Here is a 19045-nt window from a genome sequence, read left to right as displayed (position 1 = left end):
CTTGATGAGGGTTGGAAGGGGTCTTGACATTTTCTCCACATCAGAGCAAAGCTTGGGTCATTTGTGTTCAGATGTAATTTGGGTGAAGATTAAGACAATCTTTTTGGTCAGACGATTATGCCAAGTCTCAAATCAATAACAAGAATGATAAATAAGGAGATAATGGATAAAGATGTTGTTAAATTTAGCCAACATTAAAAACATGTTACAGATTCTGCCTGTTTTCTAAGGACGCTAACAAAACAGTGCAGACACAGCCAATCCACTGACTTCTTTATCTAATATCTGGGTCAATGCACAATGTGACTTTTCTTTAATTTTTCTTTGATTTTTTTCAATTTTGTATTATTGGCCTTTGAATTAATCTCAGAATAGCAATTTTGTCCCTTGGCTTATTCCCCCCAGCTTTAAAAATAGACAGTCTGTGTAAAATAAGACAATGACCTTCTTTTAGTCAACACAATACCGTCTCTGTGTGTCAGCAGACACATCCAGGCCTTGAGCTGCAACCATTAACATATCTCACAGCTGAATCATCATCAGTTACTGGTAGTAACACCAAAGCTGGAAGTCATCTGTAAGATAATGGATTTTTTTCAGTTGACACTTTTAGAAATTGTTTGATTTGCACAATAGGCCATACAGAAAAACAAGCTGTCAGAGAGGGAGTTAACCATTTGAAACGGTGTTGGATATGGTGGGTGTTAGTGTTGAAGGTGTCATCTCAGGACGATATCTTGCTTCCTGATCTCAGACATAAAAATTCTGGCAGACGTGATAGACACTACATCACTGGGTTAGTGTTTAAAAGTCTGAACAAATTCATAGTCAAAGTCTGTTTAATTGGCATAATTAGCATCTACACATTAACACAGTTGAGGGTAGCTGAGGTATGAAAAGGATCAGTTGATTTATTACAAAATTAACATATTTTTCTACTTAGCCCTGCTCCTATTAGGCCATGATGTTATAGAAGTACTTTCTACCAAAGAAATAGTCTTTGTGAAAAATGTTGATAGCAATTACTGTGAGTAATGGGGTTTCTGAAAAGACACATTGCTGTTGAGCTTTACAAATGTGAAAAAAAATTAAATTCCATTTACCATTTCTATCTATTATATCAGAGTGGCAGCAGATGTTTTAGAGGCGGATGTCTCAAAACGTCAGCACAGAAAACTATCTGCATGGGCAGATACCACTAAGGGTTAGTGACAAAATATATTTTGTTGTCATTTGAGTGAACTAACCTTTTAAATATCCCTAAATTATATATAATAGATAATGCAATTTTTTTTTTATTTATGTAGCCATTATCAAAATGAGTGATTCTAAAATGCTTTACAAAAGGCAACATGAAACAAAAAAGTGAAAATGAAGATCAGATAAGAAAAATAAAATGAGCAAATAGCAATATATATATATATATATATATATATATATATATATATATATATATATATATATATATAACTGAATGTAAATGGTAAAAAAGTTCAGAATAATCTAACTTTAAACTCTGTATGTGGAGTGTTTCCAGTGAGTGTATGGTGTTTGATGGCATAGTGTGTAGTGTTGCACAATAACAATGGAGTATTGCACAATGGCAAAAGATACTCAGTGCATTGCATTAACTGTTGCACAATATATTGTAAGTATGCGGGAGAGCAAATAGCTGAGTAGTGCATGAGTCACAATAAAGAATGGATGAATGTCTGTAGATCATGATCAACAACAGATCATGTTTCAACCTGCAGATTGAATGTAAACACCCTTGTTAAAAATACATAAACTTTGAGAATATGTCCTGATGTTTGAAATAAATCTATAAATTTAAAGTTAAGCTCTCACATCCACCCTTTTCATGCTTCCATCACATCCTGATCCCCTCCAGCCTCCCACGTCCATCACCTGCGTACCTGCTCACCCTCTCTTTTTCACCCCTCACTGAACCCTCACACCCCCCACTCGCTACCCCAGCCCACATTCCCTTCATTGCTCCTGGACCATGGAAAGCCCCTGGTACATTTTCAGAGCTGCTGAGCTCATATACAGACACAGAGCCCTCTCTCTCTCTCTCTCTTTCCACCGTGCCACCGGCCAAAGCCAGCCATCAGATCACATGCTATGTGCAGCCTCAGCAGCAGAGGAGCACAGTTATTTGCTGTGGGGAACACATGCTGGGGCCCGAATGAATGACTGGCATTCTGGTGACCTCCCAGGATGGCAGCGGACCGCTGGGGTGGAAGGCTGTTTTAGGACAGGGTGTCGTGGCTTGTTGCTGTGTCATTCGTCTGCGGCAGGCGTGTTATCTCCGGGGCAGAAGGCTGCAAAAAATGTTCACACCTCAAAAGGGCAGCTAGGTCTGGTATTTATAAAGGGCCTCAGAGATATGCCTTAGAGTAACGGTGCTCATTTTGGTTCAGTTTTGCCCTGAAGATGGGGATGAAAGAACATGATCTTTTCTTTGATTCAAGACCAGCTTTTCTATTCTGAGCGGCTGGATAAACATGAGCAATCAGCTCAGACTAAGTTCTGCTGTATTACCACCCACAAGAAAATGTTTTATTGTGCATCTTTATGACTCACTTTCCATCTTGACACTTGACCTGTTGAAGATGTCTGTCAAATAGCAGAAATACAGTTCAACTCAAGAGAAGCTGCATATGTAGTTTTGAACTCAAAGAGAAGCGAAAGAAAAGAGGAGAAATACAGGATGGGAAGAAAATGATTACAGTGACACTCAACTATTTGCCCTCAGTGCTGTATGAGTAATACGTCTGAGAGCAAGAGGCCACATACTCAGAGTGTTGGGACAGAAAGAAACAGTAAAGTTGCTATGGTGATATCAACATGTAAACAGGGTGTGTTAAAGGTGAAACATGTAAGCTTTTTATCACCCAGTAGCCCAAAACTTGTTGTTTATCAATGAGATTTCTGGCTTTGAAAACTCACATATTGTAACATTTACAACTGCTCAACAGTAATGAAGGAAATGGATGGAAAGTGTTTTATCTGAAGTCATGCATTGTGTAGTATCTGACATCTTTCTGCCAGACATTTCTGTTGTATATTTGCTCTAATCAGTTTGCTTTTACCTCTCTGTTGTACATGTGACTTGTGACTGTTATTTTCCAAAATATCAGACTCCAGTATGTTTTGTTGGTTAATGTTACGGCCACTTACTGGTTTCCAGAAGTCAGTAAAAGTAATGTTTCATAAAACGTTGTACTGTAAATGCTTTGAGCAAATGTGACACATAACTGCATATCTTATTTTAGTTATCCTTTCACTTTTGAATGCTGGTAACAGTGACTTCCACACAGTGTAGCATGATACACAAGAAGACTTCTCGGATATCATGACTGAGGAAAAAATGCGGATTTTCCAGTTCCGCAGACAGGGTTGGGTGCATGTGGTCTCTTTGAAAACACACCTGAACATCAAAGTTGTGGTCACTTTAAACAATTAAAAAATAGAAATGGAAATAATGATTTTTTTTGTATCTACTAGAACTGTAAAAATTTCTCAGTGCTGAAGCTACTGTTAACATAAACTCTATATACTCCACTCTACTGATTTAAAGGAATAGTTTGACATTTTGGGAAATGCCAAGAGTTAGATGAGAAGATCGATATCACTCTCAGACAGAGAGTGGTATCGATCTTCTCATCTTACTCTCAGCAAGAAAGCGAAAGTGTATTTATCATTAATTTTGAATTATTCTTATAAGGTTTTTGGCCTCATGTTGGGCACAGAATGGCACTGATTTCTCTCACCTCCTTCCAGTCACATATAGAAGATAACACAACAGAACCTGCCCTTGCTATGACTGCACTATACATCTTTTTTGTCATCTTCTCACACTTAACAGATTTGACTCTTGTGACTCACGTCTGAAGTCTGTTTGCTATGAATGTCTGGAAACTCCCTTGAATGCAGCTCGGCTTGCCGCTACATGCAGCGATTTCTCGACTCTTCACTTCAAACAAATAATCAACCAATTGCCTCTTTTATCTCTTTACTTTTACTCTTAACAGGTGTCAAAGAGTTATTCAGGTCTGCATGCCTCAGCATAATTTTATGTGGAAACCAATCCCGGCATCGCTTTGATTTCCCGACAACACAATCCAAGCTGTTGTGAAATATGAATACATGGGAAGTTTGTCGTCGTCAGTGGTTTCCTGAGAACAAGACACCACTTCAGTGCAGCACACCTTGTCTATTGTCTATTGTATATTGTGTAAATGAGGAAGCCGTCTATGGATGTGAGAGCCAAGGAGAGGAATCCATCCCACTCCTTCCAACACTATCAGTTACATTCCTCACCAATCCTGCCATATCAGGTGACCTTGTCTTCTATTCTGTCTCACTCTTTCCCACAGAGTCCAACACTGTAACATGCATCCAGTTCTATCCATTCCTTTTAACCATATCTCAAACCCACCCCAGGCATCAAAGACCTAGATAGTCCCTGATTCCAAAGTAATCTACAGATTTGAACCTGCAGGAGGGAACAAAACCTGAGAGAGATATCAGGAGAGCGACAGAGCGATAGATGGAGTCAAACATCTTGTTGTTTGGTCTACAGTTTAACAACAAGACACATTTCTCTTTAGATAATCTTTTATCTAAAAACATGACAACTGAAACAGCCTTCAAGCTGTATGTTTCCTGATGTATGAGACATAATAGCTCCAGCTAATTTTAAACCATTCCAGAGTAAAATACATCAAAAATAGATTTCAGTTACACCCAACCGGTCGAGGCAGATGGTCGCTCACCTAGAGCCCGGCTCTGCTTGACGTTTTTTCCTGTTAAAGGGGAGTTTTTTTCCTCACCGCTGTCGACAAGTGCTTGCTCATGGGGGAATGTTGGGTGAATGAAAGAGTACAGTCTAGACCTGTTCTATGTGAAAAATGCCCCGAGATAACTGCTGTTGTGATTTGGCGCAATATTAATAAAATTGACTTGACTTACAAAGCAATGCAATGTAGCAATCATATGTCTGTTGAATATCTTGTCTCCTCTGTTTCGATCTGTCACTCAAGTGTCGTTCCTGATTGAGAGAGAAGTAACAGCCTGCAACTGTGAATCAGCCATTGTGTGTTTTCTTCCCTTTGAACACATTTTAGAGGTAAAGATGTAAAATCCTCCAGTATTTCACAAAACAATAGCAAAGATAAGAAGGAAGTCTGAAAAAAATGAACTCAATTTTGTGTAGTAAAAATGTTTTTAAGCTTTCTCGTCCTAGTGACCTTCTTTCAACCCCTCAGATTTATTGCGAGAGCCCTCAACCCCCAGGTTGGGAAACACTAGTCTCAAAGTTCATTTAGACACTCATACTGTATGTTTGCCAGCAATTTTCTATTTTTTAAAACAAGCATTGTGTTCTTTTTTTCCTGTGTTGTGCTAATATGCAATATTTGCCCATATTTCATCACATTGTGTGTAAGTTCACAAACACACAACAGATGTTTGCTGTGTTTCATACAGAGCAACATTACATCTACCAGTCATTTTCTATCATGTAACCTGACAATGTTAGTACATGTCTGATTATTTGGCATATCAGCAGCAGCAGGGTTTGTGGGTTATAACTCTAAGGTAAAGTAAACATTGTTAATTAAATACTTGGCAGATTCACTGTGCAAACACACAGAGTTCTTTCAAATCTGTGCCAGAAATTGAAACCACTGCAGAGGACAAGTGAGTGATTCTGCCTTCAATTGTTGTTGTAATGTTCCACTTTAATTATTAATCAGAGCTAATTAATTCATGAAGGCCATTTTTGCAGTAAGTGAAGCAGGATGTTTTGGCCTCTGAGCTGTGGCCTACATAACGTCAAATTATGTGTTGACCCTTGTATATCTGATAAGTGACTGTGTGTTTAGTTGGGCTGCCTGATGCATTTTGAGAGTGAAGAACAAGGAAATGCACATGTTACAAGTCCAAACTAGAGTGATTAAGTCACTTTTCACGATATAGAGATAAACCTGGGATCGTTTTGGAAAAAGGTCAGATTGGATTGTAACTTTCAAATACTAAACTCAATGACACTGAAACTTCAGTTGATGAACTTGATTTATTATTGTGACACCAAGACAAACAGTTTATCTTAATCCTCATTTCTCTGTATTTGCAAAAAAATCACAAATTCACATAATAAAAGAAAATAAAAAATTGTAGTATTGTAAAAACTTTGTTTCGTACACCGCATCTCTTGCTTAACAGCCTCTGTGTTAGAACACCATATAGTTAATGTTTCATTGATCTAATCTGTCGTCACCTACCTTTTAAGAAATTCTTATGGGAATCACCTTTCTCATTTTATTACCCCAATATAATTAAATATTAGGTAATAAATAGTTTAATAATCTCCCCCTGTTATAGTAAATGCAAATGATTTATGCACATCTACTATTCAATTACATAATTTCTTCTCCTGTTAGTTGCAAAAAGATTGATTTCATCACTTTTAAGACACAAAACTGAAAGCAGTAGATTTACAATGTGTGTGTAATATTTGACAATATTGTTTTACTGTAATGCAGTTTAATTGCACTTTGTAGTGGAGGCACATTGAGGAATTTAAAATCAATTAAGTTAGATAAAGTAGTTTCACTAAAGAGCTTATTTACGATTACAGAAATAGCAGTTTGTAGCTTTAAGGGCTCCCCCTCCGTTGACACACATACACAGATTTGTCTTCCTGCATCCCTCCCTTTGACAAAGACATTTTTATACTGACTTTAACACACGGCTTGGATGAACAAATTTAGAGTCAGACTGTTTCCAGTTGTGTAACTGGTAGTTTGACTACTCTCACTGTTGCCTCATTTGTGCTCATGTTTCCACCAAAACCTCAAAAGCAATCAGATTTTACTGTGTATAGCAACAACACATTGTGTTTTATTTTGCTGGGTGTCCTCAAGTATTCCTCAATACCACTCTTCTTTGCACAAACAAGGAATAACTCATGAAATATAAGTTTTGTCTAGTCCGGGGTCTATGTACAGACACTGAGGAATTTTTGCGGCACGCCATTTTAGATGTTCATCTCCTGTAATGACTTTTTGAAAGCGTCTATATTTTTTTTTCAAAGGGTCAGCCTTGCATTCCTTTGGAAGTTCACAGGAAGTGTGGTACAATGGAGGACAAAATGGCCAGAGGCGTTGTCCACCAGCAGAGACTAGGACAAGGGTGCACACACACACACACACACACACACACACACACACGCACCCACACACACACACACACACACACAGGGAGTAGAGGAAGTAGTGAGGTGGTGTTAAATGACATGAGCAGACTTTTGAAAAGGTGGGGACTGTGGTGCTTCACAAGCGTGGATCTGAAGGGGAAATGCAAACATGTTCCACTTTGCTGACCAGTCGCCTTCGTGTGAGTGCCGCCCACACAGACGCAGTGTCTGCATGCTTTTTAAAAGAGCCCGTTTAAGAATATGCAGCATCTAAAACATGACGGGAATGTCTGTGTGTGTCTGTGTGTGTGTGTGTGTGTGTGTGTGTGTTTAATTATGTAGGGCGAGAGAACCAGAGAGATGATTGCGGACACATACTATTGGCAATTCAATACCAATTCATTGGGCCTATAGATTTTTAGGCCTAGTCAGATAACCTGAAGCCTAAGGGCAATGGCCACACACTGTACAACAATCAATTACTGTTGTGCTTCGAGTGCACCCATTTCTTGACCGAATTAGCTGGCATGTGTTCTTTTTCTACTTTGAGTTTTTGGAGGGAAAATGTGCATTATGTAGAAGCCGGATAGCATCTGTAACACTCCCTCTTTCTGTCTCTCTCTCCCTTCACTGCCAGGAGATATGATTAGCCTGTTATGACTAAAATCTCTGCTATTTAAAGGGCCCACAGTAAAAGTCAGAGTCCTTGTCTAAAGTCCTCAATATAAATCAGTTAGGTCCAAGCAGGTAGTAAATACCTCTGTCTTGTCTTTTGGCTTGAACAGAAATAAAGGCCTGTCATAAAGATTTGTTTTCTCCCCTGAGGCGGGAAGTTTATCTCTTCAAGGAAACAAAAATGGATGTTTGACTCCTGTAATAGACACGTATTAAACAGTGTTGCAGTCTTTATGATCTGGCGAAGATGCAGAAAGAAACTGATTGTCTAGCTAAAAGCCCTTATTTGTGACTTAAAAGAGGGATGACAATGCTCCTGATTTGCTTCCTGTTCCATCAATCTTGTGATTCTGCGTGTAACCTCGTCTCACCGTTAAGAAAACCCTTGCATGCTTAAGTTTTGAACCTGTAAAATCAGCAGCAGGAGTGCCCTTGTGTGGCACTCTCCAGGCTGTGCTCTGCCTCTGCACCATGCAGTGTGTTGCTGGGTACAAAAGAGCCACTGTGTTTGTAGTAACGGGGCATACGCAGACCTCAGATTCCAGGGGACAGCTGCCACACACCACACCAGGACACACATACACGCTTAACACACCCGCACCGACATGGTTTTTACTCACTCATAGTGACCTGCAGTGAATGCCAGGAGGAGGCTGGATTCCTGCAGGCCACCAAAATTACAAGCAAGTACAATGTAGGAGTGAAATGATAAGAGGTGAAGAGCTCTGTCTGTCTCTTCCTTTTCCTCTAACTGCCACACATACAGTATGAAGCAGAAACAGCAGATCATATTTATAGTGACATAAAATGACTTCAGTGAGGGAGCGCAAGTAGAGTACAAGTTTCAGATATGTACTTTACTTGCTTCTTCATATTTTCAGGATATTGTACTTTTTACTCCACTACATGTGACTAACAGCTATAGTTAAGTGTTACTTTTAGATTAAGATTTAACATGAAATAAAATATCAAGCATTGTTATTGATTAAACCACCCAACAATGAAGCAGTTAGATGCACTTTGATCAATTACCACTTATGTTAATGCATCAATGATCCAATGATAAAATAATGACAGTGACCATTCTTCATACTGAGCACTTTGACTTACTTTTGCTTAGGTATGCAGCACTTTTACTTGTAATTGAGTATTTTTACAGTGTGGCATTGCTACTTTTACTCACAGAAATGATCTAAATGCATCTTCCAACACTTAATAAATGAATCTGACAAGCAAAAACAGTGCAAACACCAGTGTTGACACTGAAAACTTCTGGGAAACACTCATATGAAGGATATGTTCTGCCACAAAAGAAGACAACATGAATGCATTTATTCCCAAAGACATTTACGCAAAACTTTGTAAAACAAATAGCCAATCCTATATTTGATTGTAACTGCTCATTGGTAAGACTAAAGCGCACTGCAGCCTCCCCCCTCCTCCCCTCCCCGTGTGGTTTTACGCTTCTGATCCCCGAGGGACCTCGCGTTTTACATTCCTGGCATTCCGACCTCAGTCCCTCCTCGGTTACTTATTATCGCCGCCTGCTCTCTCCACAATCATTTCACAGCAAGAGAGAACCGCGGCAGCCCGTCCGGGGGGAGGAAGATGAGACACGTTTGACTCGGGGAAAAAAGGAAAACTCATGGAAATAGTGGATTTATTCTAAATTTTTACTTCGAGATCGAGAACGAGGTTTTGATACAATGAGAGCGTGAGCTGGTAAGACGAGCGTCAGTTTTTTCCTTCTTTCTTTTCCACAACAGAAAAACGAACCGTAAATGTGAATAAAGTAACTTCTGGTTTAGAATTAATAGGAGCTGTAATGTATTATCGGAGTTTCACATACTTTTTACAGTGTTTTACATACGAGAATTGTGCTATAAGACCAAAAATGAAGTTATTTTACAATGCGGTTTTGTGTGCTTTTGCTCCCCCATGAGATTGGAATTTTTGGCGCATGCGTTTTTTTTTGCCTGCTATGGAAAATGTCTCCACATCTCTGTGTTGTCGCTGTTGGTAAAGTAGACACAATGCTGCTCTATTTTCATGTAATTCTCGAAACAAAGTGTCAATCCAAGAAGTTGATCAGAGTTTTCTGAAGAAGGAAATATGTTTACATCATGTTAAAGTCAGTGATGCAGGAGTTCATGTTGATATCAAGGCCTTTTTAGCTCAAACAAAGCCATCTGTTGTGTCTTTTTTTTACTAGTGTATGAATGTATTACAGCATTTAACTATCTGTTGCCTCATTTAATAAATGTTTATCACTGTCCTCTCACACTGACACCACTTTATTTTCTCATTCTGCTCTGCTCCAGGTTCACAGCTGATTTATTTAAACACTGAGAAAGAACTCAACTGGTCCTTAAAGAGAGAATAACAACATTCACAAAGCAGTATGTCGTCCACTGAAGAGCCGTCTGGCACGGTCTTGCACCGACTCATCCAGGAACAGCTTCGCTATGGAAACCCCACAGACACCCGCACCTTATTAGCCATCCAGCAGCAGGCACTGCGTGGAGGCAGTGGAAGCAACAGTGGACCCAGCAGTGGAGGCGACATGGGCAGGAGCCCACGATCCTCTTTGGAGAGTCTCACCCAAGAAGACCCTCCTCTCCCTCAGCTCTCGGCGAGGCAGGAGCCTCAGGGCCAAGAGCACCAGGGTGACTACCACCACTCGGAGAGTGGATACCAGCTCTACCAGCTGCACGGGGAGGAGCTGCCAACATACGAGCAGGCCAAGGTACACTCTCAGTATCTTGCCTCTCACTGGGCCCCTGCAAGCCCCATCAGGCAGCTCCATGAGGGGAAGCTCCTGCATGAGGGGGCCTTCCACAAAGAGGCAGATCTGATGGAGCTGAAGTGCAGCCATGTGCGGTCACTCAGTGAGCATCGCATGCAGATATCTCTGGAGAGGAATGATACAGCAGCTAAAGCAGAAGCTATCAAGAGCACCTCTCACAGCTACCCTGAGCTACCTTACTACATGCCACAAGGCCTCCAGAGCACAGGGCAGAGCCAGGACAAGCGCAGCCCACCGCCTGAGTACTCAGCCCCCATCCAGGGCCAAGGATTTATTCCTCACCAGGTCCAGGAGCCAGTGCAGGCACAACAGCACAGGTACGACGACAACTTTGGAGGGCATAATCATATGTGTGCTTGTACTTCGTTTTTTAAAAACTACTTTACATTACATCATACTCTGTGGTGTAGTTTTTGTACGAGAGCCCGCCTTGTAGTCGGTTTCCAGGGCTCGTCATGTTTCACATGCGTAAACACATACTTGTCAGTGTGAGTCACAGTATGGCTCACGTACCAATTCACATTTCCTCCTTGAAATACTTACAGGAGAACAAGTTCAGCCCTGTAGGTGTTTGTAATACTTGGCATACTGCAACAGGATAGCTTTGCATGCTTGTGTTGCCTTGGATGCTTTTACAAAAGTATGTTCCTCATATAGGCTTTTACATTCTTTACAGCCACTGGAGTCAGCTTGTCTGCTTGCTGACAGACAGGAATAGAGCTTAATGTGATATTTCAGATGCCTTGCTCAAAAGCCATTTCTCACACCTCTAAATCCAGCTGGCTGCCTCAAACATTTTTATTGAGCTAAAGCAGCTATAAAATTGGGTATATAAATCAGATATGAGTATTTTTTTTACTTAACAACATGTCTTTCTTTCTCCTAGGTATATCCAGTCTGGTCAGCCAGCTGATGTCCCCTGCTACAACACATTCACCAGCCTGCCACCTGCTGGCTTGGAGGAGCCCAACCAAGTGGAGCTGCTGCTGATGGAGAATGAGAGGCTGAGGCAAGAGCTAGAAGCACACAGGGAGAAGACCAGCCGTATTCAGAAGGTAAGGCGAGGAAATCCAAGAGAGAAAATCTTATTTTCATGCACAGGTCATGTGCAAGATCAAACGAGATGGGTGAATCTGCCTCATTCTGCAGACTTTGAGATTAGATGATAAATTATTAAAACCACATCAGTGACACATTTTCTGTCATTTAAAATCAAAGGCAGTTCTCAAATGTAGGACGAAAAGTTACTGACAGCAGCTTGAAATGGCAAAAACTGAGCATGTATCACATTAGTCAACCAGAGGGAAATACTCAAAAGTTATTTATTCGCTGAACAGCCAAGAAACATTCTCCATCTCAACCACCACCTGTCTATGAAACACAACCCCAGCCAACAGTTGTCTCCCCAATATCCAACTGCAGGCACACTCCCTCATCTGGACTGGACAGATGAGATCAGCAGCTGCTACCTTCCATACCACAGAGGCACAAACAGAGGTCACAGCCTGCCACTGTGTTTATACACACTCCTCTCATTGTCTAGCTGACCTAGTGGAGGCCAGAGAGCGCGTGTGTGTGTGCACTTTAGTGCCAGGGAGGCCATAGATTTTCAGCGTAATCTAGGGCTTGTCAGACAGCAGTTGATTGGGTTGTGACCTGCACACAGCTGATGGGGGTGGGGTGGCGGTCCGTGGCAGGTGGCAGGCTGCTGTGTAAAAAGTGAAAGGTCCCTTTTGTTTTTCCACCCAACTGCACTTTTTCCACATTCTTACCTATTTGTGCTCCTCTTTTTTTGCCTTACATGATTGCCTCTCAGGCCTAAAATAAGATATTTTCTTGTTTAACATGGTGGAAACAACTTCAGAGACATTTGACACCTCAGCCAATCTTTGTAAAATCCACTCCTGCTCTCTGCTGGAGTTATGTCACATGGTTCTTGCCTTGTCTCAGCCTAAAAGAATGATAATTGCCGGGGTTGGAAAGTTTTCTCCATCAGGCCGCAGCCCTGAGTAAACATGCCTGTGTGACTGCTGTAATGGTGGGTGTCTCTTTGCCGTTTCCACAACCCAGGCACAGGCATGCACACCTTCCCTCCACTGGCAGCTTTCCCAGACCTCTGTGTGTGAGCCTTTTGTGTGCATGTTATAAGTTGTGCTTCGCAATGTGTTGTGTGCGTGTGCGGCTCTTGCCTGCACACTTGTGCGCTCACACCTGGAACGAGAGCTATCAGCCCTCAGGAATGTAGATATAAATCAGTCTCACAGGGAGTGGTGCGGGCTTGAATTCCTTCTCAGAATTATACTCCCCACACACACACACACATACACACACACTGACTGAGTGTACTGTATATACACAATTGTATATGTACCCATATGTATATCTATGTACTGTAACAACATGAATCAACATTCCAGCTCCTCCCTGGCATGTAAAGTAGGTTAACCAAAAATTTTCCTTCTCCATCTCTGTCCCTTCTTCCTCTCCTCTCATCATCCCCCACCTTCTCTCCCTCTCTTCTCCTTTCAGTTGGAGCAGGAGATCCAGCGTATTTCGGAGGCCTACGAGACACTGATGCAGGGCAGCAGCAAGAGAGAGAATCTGGAACAGACGCTGAGGAAGAGGCTGGTAGCTGAGGTCAGGAGGCTGCAGGATTTCAACAGAGACCTTAGAGGTACAGACTACTGCCACAAGATTACAGCCAGAATACCAAATGCTTTGAAACATAGTCTAATTTAAAATTTTTGTTGCATTGCAGAAAACCTGGAAAATGCCAGAACACATGTCGCAAAAGAAGTACAGGCTGCCGACCATAACCAGCACATCATGGCGAAACTCCTTGAACAAAGTGAGTATGACTCCTCTCCACTGCTCTGCGTTACATCCTCCTTCGCAATCAACATGCTTGATTGGATTGGATCGTAGCATAGCATGGGGCCCTTTTGTAGCTAAGGGCATCCTGCATGCAGGAATTTCACTTGCATAACCTCAGCTTATTTGGTAAGAAGGCTTAATAATAGGGAATTCAATCCACGCACCTCTTTGCAAGGGAAGAGGACGGGAAATTAAACGGGCTCTAAATCACAGAGCAGCAGTGGAAGTGGTGGAAATGAGCTTCCCCCACCTGTTGTTAGTGTGATTTATGTTGTCTGTTTAAGGAACTGGACTCAAGCAGAGCTGTGGTGTTTGTATGGCCTTGATGAGGAATGCTTTGCTATGTGGGTCAAAGGGATAGGGCGGCTTTCTCTCCCCTTCCTCCTCCTCCTTTCTCCTCTCAGCATTCCATGAGTGCTTCGCTAAATGAAGAACACTGGCCACCATGTAGGAACTCTGGTACTTATTACTGGGGTTTCACTCAGGAGGGGGAATCTTTGGAGTGATGTTCATAGATATTTTCACTTTTTTATTTAGAAAAAACCCCGGACAGATTTGGAATGATTTCATATTTCATCTTATAGCAGGTGTCAAACTTTTAAACTAAACCCATAACTCTAATCCACATCCATTAAACATGCACTTACCCTGGCAACCTTTACTTTTTCTTTGTTTCAGATGAGGAGCAGAACTTTGAGCGGGAGCGTGTAGAGCGAGAGGTGGAGAGACTGAGGGCCACGGCGGAGGAGCAGAGCCTCAGAGCAAAGAGACTGGAGGAGGCCCTAGAGACGGCTCGCGGACGCGGCCGCCAGCTCGAGGAGGAGTTGAGGAGGAAGAGGGCTTACGTAGAGAAGGTGGAGCGGCTTCAGAGTGCCCTGGCTCAGCTACAGTCCACTTGTGAGAAGAGGGAGAGCCTGGAGATGAAGCTGAGGACACGGCTAGAGCAGGAGCTGAGGAGTTTGAGGGCGCAACAGGTAAACCCCAAAAACCTGATGCTACTACAATATATGAATTTCAAATTTCTGCACTTTATCATTGAAGTTGTTTTGCTAATTCATTCCGCTCTCCCCCCACCACAGAGGCAGTCCCAGCCACCAGGAGTGACAATGAGCTCTCTCCAAGAGCGTCTCCATGAGCGTGAGGAGCGTATCTTGGCCCTCGAGGCTGACATGGTGCGCTGGGAGCAGAAATACCTGGAGGAGAGCACCATGAGGCAGTTTGCCATGGAGGTGGCTGCCACCGCCGCTGCTCAGAGGTAAGAATCACTGGCTTGTTAGGAAATCTTTTGCACACACTTTTTTTTCAGCTCATTTGACTTTGAGCTAAACTTCAATCTCTCAACCTTTACAGAGACACCACCATCATTAATCACTCACCCTGCCACTCCTCTAACAACAGTTTCAACGAGGACCTGCCAGTTGCTGATTACAGGAATCAAGAGATGGAGAACAGGTGTGTACCTATAATTTCACTCAAAGAATTACCTTAACAAATCATGACAGAATTTTTATTTATTTATTTTTATTAGGTTATCTGTTTTCTGACATGTTTTTTCATGTTTCTGTTCTGTATCAGGATCCGTGCTCTTTACGCTCAGATCTTGGAAAAGGATGCTGTAATCAAGATCCTCAACCAGCGGCTGCACCAGGACCAAGGGCGGGAGGTCGAGCAAAGTACCCGCACAAACCTCTTGAATACGGCGGGGACGCCTCTCCGACTCGCCTCCTCCACTCCCTCCATCTGCACCCTCGGCAGCACCACCAAGAGTAGAGGTGAGGAGCCTAATGTTGCCTTGTGTTTAAACATTAATGTGGGGTGGTGCTAAGGCAAAGCAGCCTACTGTACTTCTTATATTACACCATCAAACACACACACACACAGGCTGTAAGGATTAAGAAGTGCCAACAGGTTTTCTGTTAATAAAATCTTTTTAATGAAAAGGAGTTGAAAGTTCTGACAGATATTGGCATTTTTGTGATGTTGTCTTGCAGGGAAGAGTCTTTCAGATGATCAGACTTTGCCAAACTGTCAGTTTTCCGCTCAGTCCGAACCTGGAACGCTAGAACGGCAGGTGGGGGGAACGAAAGCCAAAGAGGCCGCCAGCGTAACTAAGCTCAACGGTGGTGAGTAATCTATCAAATATGCATGAGTGTGTTTGTTTACGAGGGCTGATAATCCAGTAATGCTGCCAGTATAAAAACAGGGGTGATAAATGATATGCACACATATTTCAGGCATTGCATGAGTAAACACGCCTGCATAATACACACACACAGAGTATATAAGTACACTTCTCTCTCTACATGAAAGGAGTTTCATGGATGTTCACATTGATTAACCATGCTGCGACTTAACCAGCCAATCAGATACCATCTGTCCGGGTCACGTTTCATAATGTGGGCCTTGTGGAATGTGCATGGTTAGGAAATTATGTGGATCTGTTGACTGAGCACATTTACCAGAGTGGTCTGTTTGAATGTGGAAAATCTTTGTTAACCTTTAGTCGTTGATAGCTGAGCTGAATCTAGGACATTTTTCCACCAATAATTATATAATTATTCATCCTCTCTACTGTCCTTTTTTTTTCCCCAGACAAGGCAGCGCCTAAGAAGTTGCTATTAAACCCCTTCAGAGGTCTGGATGAGTTGGAGTCAGAGGCTGTGGAAATCTTCATTTAAAGAACTGAGAGGTGTATTTTTCGAAAGAATCTGTGAAGAGCGCAAGTCTTTGAATAGAGAATGGAAGAAAATACTGGATGCGTGAGGCAAGAATGTTGCGGAAAGAGGCCGACGCACAAGAAAAAAAAAAAAAAGGACTGTTTTCACATTTTAGAGACAGAGCTGTGCTCCGACTCACTTACTCTCACTAAGCTGGACAGCTGCAGGCAGTGTGCCCAGCTGGGAGAGAAAAGATGAATCTTCCGAGGTACTTGGACAGTATTGTGGATTGTAATAGGGCAACACGTTCTCAGAGAGTGTATGCCAAAATATTTATATATAAATATATATAATTGCTGCTTTTTTCCCCCCCTTCTTTTATCTCCTTTTCCAACCCAGTGGATTAAAAAGCTACATATTTATCTTGTCTGGTTTCCACATTCCCCAAATATTAACTTAAGCCTCATGCTCTTCTAGATAAATATTCAATACAAGGCTATCTGACCTGCATTCCCCCTTCTCTCTCTGTCTCTCTCTCTCTCCGAAAAATGTGGACTTAACCTGAGTAACCTCATTCCCATCACATGGATCTTATCTGTTTGGAAGACATCCCTTTGCTCAATAATTTAAGCTTATAACACATGAAACACTGTTTAAATGCTCTCACTGTCCATATTCCTCAAACCCTAGCAGCTGGCTCTGCAAAGGTTTAGAGGTATATCAGCAGTGAGATGCATTATATATATATATATATATATATATATATATATATATATAAAAGACAATTTGGTATTTTTTTTTTTTTTTTGCCAAACTGACACAGACCTGGTGTTGTTTGTAATTTTTGTGAGGGTGTTGCATCATGGTGTTGATTTCATCATCTGTTTTTTTTCTGATTTCTGATTTTCCTTCTTTAAGTATGTTTGCATGTGTGATTACAGTGTGTGAGTGTTTTTCCTGACGTGGTGATTCTGCTGGTTTGGTCACCACTGGGGATAAAAATTGAAAACTACACCATGTTGGTTTTGTTTACTGTGAGCTTTGAACTAACAAACAGGTTTATTATTATTATTATTATTATTATTATTATTATTATTATTATATATTTTATACAGATGTTTGTATTATTATTATTATTATTATTATTTTAGATATTATAGTGCTTTGAGCAGGACGCCAAAGAGTTTATGTATGTTTGTTGTAAGTTATGTGCCGACAATCACGGTCATGTCAAGCTGTACACAACCAACCGAGTGTTGACTTCAAACGGACATTTCTGTGAACTTCAAACAATATGAAGGTTTTTACAGTTGAATTCATGCAACATTTCATAAAGCAATAAAATATTCTAATATACATTAACTGGTTTCCTGGCTTGTGAATTGTTTTATTTATATTTCCTACTGACAAATGTGTTTGATATTTTCTGTTTACAGATACATAAATATATATATAATATCACAAGCATGCTATGAAGTGTTCAAAAATCCTATTTTTTCTCTGGTAAATGTTGTGAATTGTTTCTTCCTGTTTCACTCTCACTTCTGTCTCACATTGTCGCTTCATCTCCTCATTCCTGTCCTCTCGCTCCAGCACAGAGAAGAGTGCACTTCATTAATGAATACCAGAGCTGCATTCTTTTGGGTTCAACTTTCTCGGGTGGCCTCCTCTCTTGTTCTCTTCTTGCCATGAAGAGCATGCTTGACATAGATCACATTCTCATAGGGACGCGTAACCCTATACGTGACAAAGACAGGTTTCTCCCAGATTAGCCTCTAATACAGTTTGAAATTCCTGTGTACTAACTTGCACCTTTACCAACATGTGCTGCATTCCTCAACACTTTTATTGCCTCTGATTTAACTCACAGCCAGAGGTGTTTATGAGTTATTTCGAGACATGCCATTGGATATGAGGATGAGATGAGAGAATGGAGAGCTCTGTTATGTGGTATCTGTTTCAGGATAGATCTTTCTGTCTCTCTCTCTCTCACACACACACACACTTGTGCATGACCAATACACACACAGTCGCAGATTTCGACTTGTACCAGTTTGGGGCGGTTGAGCGACGTTGACAATGAGACTTTACAAAGCAGTAGGACAATGAGAGGATGACAATGACATGGACAATGAATGTTATGGTGTCATCAGTGTTCACTCACATGTTTGACCAGTCATCCTACTGCGTGTGATGTGTGTGAATTATAAATTATGGCTGCTGTAGAGGAGCTTCACACATTTTAATTGATAAATGGGGAGCACAGTGGAGCAATGAGTCATGTGACTGCCTTGCACCTTGAGAGGCTGAAGTTTGGTTAAGTTTAAACTTAAAACACATTACGCATTTCTCCAGTTGCAATGCAGTTGCTTTATTCAACAAATGTCTGCTATCCAGGTTGTTTTGCTTTACTGACAACATTCTAATATGTTTATATATATATATAAAGGTACCCTTTTTTACTAAGGCACCCTTTATAAAGAGGCTACAAGTTGTAACTTATGGCTTTATTAATAGATAATACATAATTTGCTAATGCTATAAAACATTAATAAGAACACATTTTGGGTTATCAGGTTGCGCAAAATCCTTTTGACTCTTTTAATGGTTTTACCACTTATTTCTAAAGTATGGCTGCAGACTTGATATTAAAACTATTCATTAATGACTCATTTATAAATGTTTATAACTTGAGACTTGATGGCTTATTAGAGAAATCAATGAGCATTAAATGACGGATTACTGACATTTATAACTGTATGATTACCAAATGGAAAGGCTAAACACCAGCCAATCTGATTTTTCACAACCTGGCCATCTAAATTTGTT

At 41.1% G+C, this 19045-nt stretch overlaps 1 protein-coding gene across 2 annotated transcripts; it reads left to right on the top strand.

Annotated features, from left to right (window-relative positions):
* The first annotated feature begins 9400 nt into the window (after nucleotides 1-9400).
* On the top strand, nucleotides 9401-17578 carry LOC122993824 (angiomotin-like 2a). Of its 2 annotated transcripts, none has more exons than XM_044368293.1 (11): nucleotides 9401-9601; nucleotides 10201-11002; nucleotides 11572-11740; nucleotides 13215-13359; nucleotides 13444-13533; nucleotides 14238-14533; nucleotides 14639-14814; nucleotides 14958-15011; nucleotides 15135-15331; nucleotides 15551-15682; nucleotides 16152-17578. In XM_044368293.1, the coding sequence occupies exons 2-11, from the start codon at nucleotides 10281-10283 to the stop codon at nucleotides 16235-16237; spliced, it is 2067 nt and encodes a 688-aa protein (XP_044224228.1). In that variant the 5' UTR covers nucleotides 9401-9601; nucleotides 10201-10280; the 3' UTR covers nucleotides 16238-17578. The 2 variants fall into 2 exon arrangements, with proteins under 2 accessions (XP_044224228.1, XP_044224227.1); XM_044368292.1 differs by having other exon boundaries at nucleotides 9403-9601; nucleotides 14910-15011.
* Nucleotides 17579-19045: the final 1467 nt, after the last annotated feature.

The sequence above is a fragment of the Thunnus albacares genome, chromosome 12, assembly GCF_914725855.1.
Source record: "Thunnus albacares chromosome 12, fThuAlb1.1, whole genome shotgun sequence".
Lineage (NCBI taxonomy): Eukaryota > Metazoa > Chordata > Actinopteri > Scombriformes > Scombridae > Thunnus > Thunnus albacares.
Note: the sequence above shows the minus strand (reverse complement) of the source record. Positions and strands in the feature narration are given on the sequence as shown.

Coding starts and splice junctions, on each gene's coding strand:
- LOC122993824 (XM_044368292.1), top strand. CDS start 10,281: ATGTCGTCCACTGAAGAGCCGTCTGGCACGGTCTTGCACCGACTCATC. Junction 11,741..13,214: donor AGACCAGCCGTATTCAGAAG/GTAAGGCGAGGA, acceptor TTCTCCTTTCAG/TTGGAGCAGGAGATCCAGCG. Junction 13,534..14,237: donor GGCGAAACTCCTTGAACAAA/GTGAGTATGACT, acceptor TCTTTGTTTCAG/ATGAGGAGCAGAACTTTGAG.